At 46.3% G+C, this 12195-nt stretch overlaps 1 protein-coding gene across 1 annotated transcript; it reads left to right on the top strand.

Moving 5' to 3' along the window:
* Window positions 1-3881: 3881 nt before the first annotated feature.
* Window positions 3882-12195, top strand: LOC115359537 (serine/threonine-protein kinase 35-like). The gene is given in 5 exon segments (XM_030052074.1): window positions 3882-4476; window positions 4478-4592; window positions 6901-7200; window positions 7203-7648; window positions 10706-12195. Coding segments are annotated over 4 exon segments (1242 nt in total). The 5' UTR covers window positions 3882-4077; the 3' UTR covers window positions 7631-7648; window positions 10706-12195.

The following is a 12195-nucleotide window of genomic DNA, read 5'->3' as shown; positions in this document are numbered from 1 at the left end:
GCACAGCCTTTCCTCATACAGTTACCTCAGTCTTATTTCTTCTTTGTGTCTCACTGGAGCTGCGTATCGGGTGGTGACAGCCACACTGCCCCCACGGTGGTTTCCGCTGGTACTGCTCCATTTGGCCTGTATCCGTAAGCTTTATGGAAACATGCAGAAATTGGACGAAATGAACGCGCAGCACAGACAGAAGGGCTCTGTCCGGATCCGGATCCGTATTTAACATTGAGCCTAAATGGGCCTTAACTCTGACCCTAAACTTAATCCAATCCACTTTATTTATATAACACATTTCAAAAAACATATAAGTTTATCAAAGTGCTGCACAGTGATATACAGTAAAAGACACAATGGTTAAGAAAATTAGGATTAAAATGAAGATACAGATAATAGAAGAAAACAGATTTAGAAGAAGATAAAAGTCATACAACAGATCAAAAAATACAATAAAATTTGAATAAAAACAAAAAGACAAAAACAATAAAATTTAGATAAAAACCTTAACCTTGACCCCTAACCCCTGACCCTGAGCCCTAACTCTAACCCTGACCCCTGACCCCTGACCCTGATGCCTGACCCCTGACTGAGCCCTGACCCTAACTCTGACGCTAACCTTAACCTTGACCCCTAACCCCTGACCTTGAACCCTAACTCTAACTCTGATCCCTGACCTTGACCCTGAGCCCTAACCCTAACTCTGACCCCTGACCCCTGACCTGATGATCGACAGTTTTTCGCTCCTGTAATTTTGCAACTTCAAAAGCCTCGCCGGAGTTTCCACAGGCGGCGAGTCAGAGCTGCACGCCCCTGATTTGCATAAAGTACCCTGGACCTCTACTTTATGCAAATGAGGAGGCGCCGACGTGACGCCTCATCTCTCGAAGCACAACGCAGAGCTACCAGAATGCATTGCATGGCTGCATTTCACTGACAGCAAATGGGAAGCCTGGAAATGATCCTGTGTACACGGACCATCAACCTTTGGGTCTACTCAGACCACAAGGCATGCTGGGTAAGTGCATCAAAAGCACGTGGTCTGTTTCAGTCTCTGCCCGGGACGAGCGCCACGGGACGAGCGCCACGGGACGAGCGCCACGGGACGACCAGACGCTGCCTCAGCCACTGAGCTCAGCATGTAGTCTGAGGAGGAGAAGGAGAGCACTGTTCTCTCAGGAGCACACACACACACACACACACACACACACACACACAGCTGAGCCCTCCTGTGATCCTCAGACATTTCTACGAGTCGGCCTCAGTTTGACCCCGGCCATTTAACCCTACAACACAGAGCATGTGTGAATCTCCTTTCTGAATTTCAGTATATAATTATACTAACTATAAATACAGTTTTCTTGTAATTTTTTTTTGTTTTGTTTTTTGCCAATTTTAATGTATGTTTTGTGCTAATTTTAAGATTTTATGTTAGTTTTAATTATTTGTCAGTTCATTTACTTGTTTTTGCTTTTTATTTTACTTACAATGGTCCTTTTCTTTTTTTTTTTGGTAATTTCTCATTCCTTTTCCCTACCTTTTTTTTTTGTTTTTTGTTTTTTGTTGTTGTTTTTTGTTTTTTTGAAAGAGATCCAGTGAATTGTCACAGGTGTCAAAGGGTTAATATGTTTGCATATAAGTATGCAAACCATAATAGCAATATACATATTAATATACATGACAGAAGACAGGAGCTGTGAAAACCTCCCAGTATAGAAGTAATAGAGGAAGAAAAGGGTGAAGTAGTACTAGCTGTAGTAGTAGTAGTTGCAGTAGTAGTAGTAGTAGTAGTATATATATATATATATATATATATTAAATAAATCAATTTTTGAAGGAGACAGGTTTAAATAAAAAAAAAAAAAAAAAAAAAAACATGTTGATGTGTGTTTATTCAGCATGCTGGATGCTCTCCACATGTCAGTCTGTGTCCAAAAAATTAAAGGAAACTCAGGATTTTTCCTCAGGAAATTAATACAACATCCTTCTACGAAAAAGGACATTGTGTGTGTGTGTGTGTGTGTGTGGGTGTGTGGGTGTTTCTGCTGACATCATTGTTTCTCTTCAGGCAGGAGGAAATATTTCACCTCCTTTTTAACTCAGATTGTTTTTTTTTTTACCTGATAAGTTTTTGTTTTGTTTATTTATTTAATTATTTCTTTCTATTCATTATTATTATTATTATTATTATTATTATGTTTTATTGTCTTTATTGTTTCTATTCTCCAAATTGTTTTTGAGCTCTGATGATTTTTTTTATTTATTTATTTATTACATTTTGTTTTACTGTGGATCAGTTTGTGACATTTATTTTGAAGTGTCTATAAATAGAGATTATTCTTATTTTTATTCCCACAAAAAAATGAATGTGGCCCAGAAACGCGTGACGTCATCTGGCCAGCTGCCTCTGCGCGTGAGCCTACATGTGCCGTCCTCGCGGCGCACTGCGCGCACGTGCAGCCCCACGCTGCCCGGAAGGAACCACCTGGAGGGGGGGCGCGCGGGCGGCAGGTGAACCACCGAGGAAGAGTTCAGCTCGAGGACGGACACATGTCGCGCTTTACGGTGCGCAGGTCGTGAGAACGTGACGTCAGAAGAACTAAAGTTACGTCAAGGAGAACACCTGGGGCGTTGGGCCGCTCCCGCACGGCGCGCGACTTCCGCCAATCACCGCGGAGGCTCGAGACAGCAGAATATTTCCCGCCGCCTAAACTTTATAAACATTTACTTCCTTCCGGTTCACGTGCTAACTGATAAATAATGTTAAATCTGTAATTCTTAATCCCGCTGCAGGGCTGTGCGGGATTTGAACTGTCCTGACGTCATCCGGGTACCCCGTGTACTTTACGGAATGGTCGCGTCCGGACGCTGTAACCCGACGCTCGCGGGGAAACGTCAAGCTGACGCACCGCGCACGCTACACACCGGAAGTCAGCCTTTTTCTTTGTGTTTTTATTTGAATTTATTTTTTGTATTGAACATAATTATGAACATACAACACTCTCAGAGGACACAAACAATCCACCACGCTCCAAATTAATAAAGTAAAGAAAAAATGATTATAGGGGCTTTAAGACACCAAAGTAAAGAAAACACAAGGCAGAGAAACAACTGAATAAATGTTTTGTTTTCTTTGTCTTGTATTATCTATTTGAAAATTATTTTGTAGGATTATATTTATACATAATACACATACTTTTTCTTTCATTTTAATTTTCTTTTTTTTTTTTTTTAAATAAATGTCTAATGCAGATTTTTATACTTTTTACTTTTTCTGTTTGCCTTGAAAATTTCAGCAGCTGCAACAGACCCATACAGCACGTTTCATACAAACATACAACACAAAGTGCTTCACAGTAAAACAATTAAAAAAACAAAACAAAACAAACAAACAAACAAAAAAAAAAAAAACAGACAGTAAAAACAATAAAATCTGAGGAAACACAGTCACAAATCTCATCAAGATGCAATGCGGAAACAGCAGAGGCCGCATGAAGACCATTCAGAAAAAGATAAAACTGAAAATAGCAAAAAGTTATGAAATGAGTGAGATATGAAAAGCCGAAGAGATATACATAAAGACACGAACGAATGAATAACTCAGTGGGGAAGTAAATAAAAACTCAAACAGTAGATAAAAACTAAATAAAAACTTAAGAGTGCAAGATAAAATAATAAAAGCAAAAAAGAGGACATGTCCAGGAGGTGAGGGTGTTTAAAACGATGTTAAAAACAGGGCAAACAGGCAGAATAAATATATGTATGAAAAAATAACTCAAATTAGACTAAAAGCCAGACTGAAAAGGAAAGGCCTTGGGTTTGCTGTTAAAATCGTGAGCATTTTAGTTTGTGATTTGTTTAATTGTGGTAGCTGACCGGAAGTGGTGTTGGCCTCCAGCCGTGCGCTTGGCGCTGGCTGTCCTCAGGTTACCCCCCTCCCTCGGTAAACACACACACTTCCAGCTCCGCTTGTTGACGTTCAAATCCAGCGGAGCAGCCGAGGCGAAGCGCTGCTGGCGGCGGCAGACATGAGGCCTTCCCCCCGCCTGACGCCCCGGACGTGAGCAGAGCCGCGCGGGACGTATGGAGACAGCTGGCGGCGCCCGGCGGACCCGCACGAGGAGCACACGAGGAGCCCGGCGCGCACGGCCAGCCGGGCCGCCAAGCGATGAGCCCCCGCCGCCTGACAGCGCCAACGTGCTGCGGTGCCTGAGCGTGGGGAACACGGAGGACGACGCCATGGAGGAGGACGCCGACCTGGCGAAGAAGAGGAGCGGAGGCCTGGAGCGGAGGGTCATGGCGCCCCGCTACAACCTGCTGCGGGAGGTGGGCCGCGGCAGCTACGGCGTGGTGTACGAGGCGGTGGCGCGGAGGTCCGGCGCCCGGGTGGCGGTGAAGAAGCTGCGCTGCGACGCCCCGGAGAACGTGGAGCTCGCCCTGCAGGAGTTCTGGGCGCTGGCGAGCCTGGAGAAGCGGCACCAGAAACGTGGTGCAGCTGGAGGAGTGTGTGCTGCAGAGGAACGGCATGGCCCAGAAAATGAGTCACGGCAACAAACGGTGCAAGCCGTACCTGCGTCTGGTGGAGACTTCCCTGAAAGGTAAGACAAGGAACCTCCGTGTGCGCGCTGTTCTAGCCCGGGTACACGCCGTTCTCTCTCGTGCTGCTAACCTGTGCGCCGAACTCCGTTTAAAAATCAGACAGCTTCATGTTTTATCCGACATGTTAGGAAACAGCTTTACATCTTGAAATGTGACTCGGGGTTTTACTGAAGTTTTATGATCCCGTCTTCCATTCGGCATACAAATAAAACATCAGATACCACGTATTTACATCATTTTTAAACTTTTGGAGCTGGTTTTCCCACTAGTCAGCCATCGAAACACTCAGTATGCAGTGTGCGAACCACTACTTAAAGTTGACATATTGTTATATAAATGAGTGCTGCTGTTTTAGTGATGTATGCCGAATTGAAGAACGACCCATTCTTCTTCAGAAACTGCTCTATTTTTTTATGGGCTGGGCGCATTTATCCTGTAAACAGTGTTGTTATCCGGCCGCCTGCATGTTTAAATGGAGTTTCGAATGGCTTTGTCACCACAGATAACGACATATATCCATACATATGTGTGGGACGAGTTTGTTAAAGTGTTTTCACGGTATGTGCTCATGTATCTACATGTTAATATGATCAAAATGTTTTCTGTGTGAGCTGAAACATGCTCTAACGTTGCCCACATCCCAGCTTACACAACCCAGTGTTTTTGTTATTGATCGTGCTGAGCTGTACGTTTGCTGGTCTGAAGTCAGTGTATATGCCCAGCGATCCTTTTTAGTGGATTAAAAGCGCACAGTCCATGTCAGTGTGATATAGTGCTGCAGTGTCAGTCGGTTTGGGGATATGACATGCGTCTTTTGTCCTGTAAAATGCCCTTTCCGTCAGGATTGTTGTTGTCGCCATGACGGATGGCTGGGGGAAGGGTAGTTTTGTCAGGGCTCCTGCAGACTCACCAAAATGGAGTCTGCTGATGCAATGGCTGCACTCTCAGTCAAGATTTACAACCACTGGCACCTTTACTTTTGTTTTTTTTCTTTGGTAAGGAGTCTCCACCCTTTCTTGCCCTCACACACTCTGTCATAGTCTTGGTGAGGCTATAAACTCACAGCTATTGACTAGTCTGTTTTGACTTTCATGCTCTTTTGGTCAGATTACTTTGTGGGTCATCATGTTAGAAATGTCAAACACAGTCCAATTAATCTATCCAAGCTTAATCGTTAAAATCCCACCAGTGATTTATTGTTACCTATTGTTGTTGTTGATGTTGTTATTTTTTATCTCCTAGCTGGTTTCCACTTTTGCTTTCTGATCCTGTCGGGGCTGTTTTCCATTCAGGCAGCACAGGTTTAACCGTCACCAGATGACACACGTCACTCCAGGTGTTATTCAGTGTTATTGGTGTTCAATCAAGACAAGTTTTTTTTTAAAGTTTGCTATGTGACATTTTGCTCTTGCCAGAAATCTCCGGCACATGCCAAAGCACGTTTTCCAGCTGCTTTAAATTGGCTCCTCCGAGTCTCAGGTAGCTACTGTCTGACTCAGCGCTTTGTGCAGCACACACACACACACACACACAGGTAGATGTTGGGTTACGACACCAGATAGATTTTTGGCACGGGGAGGCTGCTGATCCAAAAAAATGAGAGTGCTCGGAGAACGTGGAACAATCCTAAAACCTGTGAGTCAGAGAGGCTGGGTTTCCTTTTCCATCCCACAGGCCTCGTGTGCCTCACAGTCCACGCACAGCCAAAGAAAAGGTTCTGTCGTTCGAGGTTATGCACTTTTATAAAAGACAGCCGTAATGTTGATCAGGAGAACACACACACACCACACCACATACACACACACACAGAAAAACAGCGTGACACGAGCTGTGGTTCAGAAATCAGGGACAAACTGAGGATTTGGAGAATCGACTTCCCTGTTTGATATGAAATGATTTGAGCGGGCCGGGGCGGGAACCAAACTACACACCTACAGCCACTGAACGAGGGCCAAACACACACACACACACACACACACACACACTGCTGATGAATTAATGAATAACTGAGAGTATTTTAGCAGGCTTGTTGCTCTTGAAAGAATATTTGTTGATTTCAGATTGTCCTCCCAAATCTCTGAGTGAAAAAAGGCAATAAGACAAAATACAGAGAACACTGGAACTAGTTTCTCCCTGATGTACAAAACAAAACCAAACAAGATTGTGACCCACAGGTTTTGAGTCATGCAGTTTGACAGTAGACCAACCAGGGGAAGTTGTTTTCTCTGTCCTGATTGGTCGCTGCTGGGCGGGACACGCCCCCCGCCGGCTGATCTAACCCCTGTGTTTGTGTCGGTGCCGTTGCAGGTGAGCGGGTGCTCAGTCCTCCAGACGAGCCCTGCTTCCTCTGGTTCGTCATGGAGTTCTGCGAGGGCGGCGACCTCAACCAGTTTGTGCTGTCGCGGCGGCCCGACCCGCACACCAACCACAGCTTCATGCTGCAGCTCACCAGCGCCGTGGCCTTCCTGCACGAGAACAGCATCGTGCACCGGGACCTCAAGCCCGACAACATCCTCATCTCGGAGAAGTCGGGCGCCCCGGTGCTCAAGGTGGCGGACTTCGGCCTCAGCAAAGTCTGCGCCGGCCTGGGGAGCGGCGGCGGCGGCGGCGCGGCGGCGAGGGCGAGGACAAGGACAGACACAGAACAAACATCAACAAGTTCTGGTTGTCGTCGGCCTGCGGCTCGGACTTCTTCATGGCGCCCGAGGTGTGGGAGGGCCACTACACGGCCAAGGCCGACATCTTCGCCCTGGGCATCATCATCTGGGCCATGCTGGAGAGGATCACCTTCATCGACGCCGAGTCGAAGCGGGAGCTGCTGGGGACGTACGTGCGGCTGGGCGCGGACATCGTGCCGGTGGGCGAGGCGCTCCTGGAGAACCCAAAGATGGTGCTGAGCATCCCGCAGAAACGCAGGTCGTCCATGTCGGACGGCGTGAGGAAGCTGCTGCAGGACATGCTGGCCGTGAACCCTCAGGACCGGCCCGACGCCTTCCAGCTGCAGGCCAGGATGGACCAGGTGACGTGTGCCACCTGACCCCGGGCGGCCGGACAGGTACGTCCCACCTGGGCGGGCGGCAGGATGCTGTGGGTTAGGCTCAGGACTGATACTGATCCTCAGGGAATCAAAGATCATCACGTTAGTTAGTGTTGGTATTGTGGGGACAGCTGTCCGTCACACACACTGACCCAGGGGCTCCGGGCGAACAGTCCAGACAATTAAAATGACATCACTCTGCTTTTCAAACCAGGAAAAGACGAGAATTATATCAGATCATAATGTTACGATTATTCCATAGCAAAACGTTTGCTGTGACCTAAAATGTCTCCTCTGCGTTGAGTGTGTGTGTGTGTGTGTGTGTGTGGGTGGGAGGGGGTTATGCAACAGACGAGTGGGGTCAATCAGCTCACAACACACACACACACACACCGTCTCCACACCGCCCTGACTAAGGAGATCCACGCAAACAGCTGCCTGTGTGTGTGTGTGTGTGTGTGTGTGTGTGTGTGTGTTGAAGGAGCAGGGTTCCTTTACCTCAGGCATGTTGGTTTGATTTTTGATTTTTTTTTTTTTTTACACGGGACGTCCCGCTCAATCTGGGTGTAAATTGGTTCATTTTTTTTTTCTGTGTGAGAAAAGCGCTGCATTGTGTTCGCTTATGCAACAGTGGGGGAGGGGAGGAAGGAATGTGTATTATGTGAGCTGCTTGCCTGCCCCACTGACCTTTGGCCCCTCCCTGAACACACACACCACACACACACACACACCGTATTCTTCCTCCTCCTCCATCCCCCGCTCCACTTCCTGCACGTCGTCCAGCCCGACGCCGCACTTCACCTCCTCCCTAACAGGATCAGAGCTTTTTCTGTCCTGAGCTCCCCACACGGTGCAGCTCTACACAGCTTTTTGTTTGTTTGTTTGTTACGCAACACTTTTTTGTGCAGGACTTTTTTTTTTTCCTTTTATTAAATTTTTTTTGACACTTTTTTGGTAAGTTGGTGTTAATTTTGCAGCTAATTTCCTTTAATAACTTATTTTTTTAAATGATTTTTTCACTCATTCAGTGGTAACTTCTTTTCTATCTTTTAAAAAAAATTATTTACTTTTTTGTAATTTGGTGGCAATTATACGGCCATTTTCTTTAACTGCTATCATTACTTTTATTTTTAATTCTAATTGCAATTTTTTGCTCATTTAATGGTAACTTCTTTTCTAACTTTTTTCTATTCAAGACTTTTTGGTAATTTGTTGAAAATTGTTCTGCTAATTTCTTTTAATTAATATTTTAATTTAATTTAATATTTTTTTGACTTTTATTTTTAATAGATAGATAGTAGATAGATACTTTATTGATCCCATTGGGAATTCAGGATGCAGTGTTTTGCTCATTTTATAGTAAATTCTTTTTAGAGTGTTCAGTAATTTTGTGGCCATTTTCTGCAAACTGATGCCCGATCTCCCGAGGGGGGGGGGGGGGGGGGGGGGGGGGGGGGGGGGGGGGGGCAGCCGCTGCAGTGGATGCTGCTGTAAATGAGTCAGATGTGCTGCAGAGCGGCTCTGCTGTGCTGACTCAGCACAAACCTGCCAGTCAGCCGGCGTCCTCCTGCCTCACACACACACACACACACACACACACACAGCATCACTGCCGTGTGTGTGTGTGTGTATTCCTAACGGTGAGGGCTGTCCTCGCTCATGAGGACAGACAGCAGTCCCCCTCAGGACCGTCACTCATGTCAGGGTGACGCCCTGATTTCAGGTGAGGTTAAGGTCAGCCACTGGATCTCCTCCATCTCCAGTCTGGGCAGTGAGGTTAGGTTAGGGGTTGAGGTTAGAGGTTAGAGGTTAGGTTAGGGTTAGATGGAACACGATATCTCACACCAACTTCATCTCCAATTTCGGTAGTACAAGCGGCATAGTTTGAGTTTTCGAGTTAAAAGGCACTGGCCCTCGTCGTTACTGGACATGCCAAAGCCCTGAAGAACACCATCGCGTGGACCGAGTTAAGGAGATAGTGTGAGCCCACATGGCAGCTCCGATTCCCTGGACTGGGCTCCGTTACGCTTTATGGGGTCCTTGGGGGGGATAGGACCCGTGCTAAAATTCCTCTTTCCCTCCCAAATTCCCCAACTAACTAACAACTAAGGGTTAGGGTTAGGGTTAGGGTTAAGGGTTAGGGTTAAGGGTTAGGGTTAGGGTTAAGGTTAAGGGAGAGAAAAGGCTCCGCCCTCGTCCGTGACGTATCTGCCACGACCCGCACAACAACACACTTCAACATGTTAGCGGTTCCCAGTTCAGGTGAAGCCGTGCGGCGCCCCCTGCTGGGAGGGCCGGGTGGCAGCAGCTGTCAGACTGGGTCCAGCCTCATGGACTCACCTGGTCCCCTCAGGGTTTACCTGCTGCAGCAGATCAGGGCCTCAGGCCTGTCAGGCAGAACGGGCCTGTGCTGAGGTTCTGTGTGGAACCCAGAACCCTGCAGCCCAACGCCGTCACAGCGCTCCTGACCGCGGGCTGGCAGGAAGTTAGAGGAACCAATCAGACAACAACAGGTTCTGTTCAGGTAGAGGTTGGAGTCAGGGTTCTGTTGGGAACCTGCTGTCAGAGGTTCATCTGTTGTTCAGCACAGGGGGAGGGTTAGTTAGGGTTAGGGGTTTGAGGTTTGGTGTTCACCTGACAGCTGTAGTTACTCTGCAGATCTGATTAACGATAGTAAATATAATCAATAACTAAACAATGATATTCTTAATCATTGAGGTCTTATCTTGGTTATTCCTCTCAAACAGTTCCAACAGGATTATTTGTGCATTAAAATCACAAAAATCTTCTCCTTTGGGCCGTTTTTTTTTCACTCATTTTATTTTCTCCCCAGTTCCTGTTATTTTTCTTGCAATTAATAATAATAATAATAATGTAATATTAATTTAATAGTAGTTAATTCAAGGTTTCTGTTGGTAATTGTGTGTGGAAATGTTGTCACTGCAGTTTTCAAATTTACTGCAAATGAATTTTGGTTTCCTGATCATCATCATGTTTATCGATGGAACGGCTCGTGTTGCCGCCGCCGCTGACCGCCGCTCTTCTTCTTCTCCTTCTTCCTCTCCTCTCCCGCAGACTCGTGTGACTTCCTGGAGCTGCTACGTCGGTGCGAGTCTCTGATCTGAAGACTGTGAACTGTGGAGACGAGCCTCGAGCAAAGGAAAGCACGGACTCTGGAGCGCCGGCTGGGTTTTTTCTTGGGTATCGTTTACAGCTCACCTGCCGGGGGCGCCGCCACGGCAGGATCCGGGAAACTTGGGGCCCATTGTGAAAATAACTGGAATTCTCCTCCTTTATTTACTCAAGTTCTGTTTTTAGCGGACTCTTAGTTTGCTCCGGTGGCCGTTCCTCCGCCTGTCAGCCATAGCGAGGCTCCGGCCGCCGCCTCGCGCTCCTCACAACGTCAGGAGGCAGAGGGAAACACGTCTGAGCCCCCTGCTCCAAATGTCAGAGGGGCATCGCAAAGTATAACCAAACTAGACGCACAGGTTTGTTTTTTTCTTTTTTTTTTTTTTTTTTTGTTGTTGTTGTTGTGGAGAGCATGTCGAGACGCCTCCGCTGCTGCTCACACCTCAGGCTCCTTCAGTCTGCACCTCACCCTGTTCTCCTGTTGGTTTGGTTTCTCTTTTCTTTTTTTCTTTTTTGGCGCCGCCACGCTCGTTTAAATGAGCTCCCCCCAGGTGATCTTTTCATTTCATATCAAATATTTGATGGGGGGAGTTCAGAAGTACAGTATCGGATCATAACACCAGTTTTCCGGTCACGGAAAATACCTGGAAAATTTGAAAACGGATGAAAATGTCCTGCAAAATTCTGTTCTTGAGTTCGGCAGAGATTATCCACGTATTCGGATGTTTTCCTCGGCCTCACGTGACACATTTTTATGGCCCATTCCTGGCTGATCTATGGAAGCCCTGACAGGTCAAAAACATTTGCACCGTGCCAGCGTGTTTTTTTTTTTTTTTTTTTTTTTTTAAACTGTGCACCCTGCACCGTGCACACATGGCGCGCCGACAACATGTAGTTTGTTCCACACAGCAACGATTTGGCCATTTGTTCAATTTTTTTAAATCGTTCTGAGATCAAAGACCGGCAGCGGCGTCACACGGGACGTTTCTAAGCCGCTGAATCCGGGAACGGTCCCGGAAAACGGTTTCCTGAAACCGCGGGAAGCTCCGGTTGATTTACAATCCGACAGCTCAGCTGAATCTCCGCCTGAATCAAACCGGAGAGACCCTGGGTCAGATTCACGGTTTTCTGTTTTCCCCTGTGGGTTTTATTCGGCGCTCCGTCTGCAGTGAAAACAAATCGGTGCCAAGAAAAGTGGATTGATCCTTCTTCTAAATTTGCCCCCCGAAAAAAAAAAAAAAAAAAAACCTTCATGCCGTCTCTCCTGTAAATTCCCACGTGGCAGTTTTGACGGTTTGGAATCAGACATCATTTTTATTATTATTATTAACATTATTTTTTCTGTGTTTGTGGGATGTTTGGTGAACAATACTACCTTTTAAAAAAAAAAAAAAAAAAAAACATCAATAATAAAAAAAATGTAAAAATGGGAAAAA

The sequence above is a fragment of the Myripristis murdjan genome, chromosome 5 (assembly GCF_902150065.1).
Source record: "Myripristis murdjan chromosome 5, fMyrMur1.1, whole genome shotgun sequence".
NCBI lineage: Eukaryota > Metazoa > Chordata > Actinopteri > Holocentriformes > Holocentridae > Myripristis > Myripristis murdjan.
This window is presented reverse-complemented; position numbering and strand designations above follow the sequence as displayed.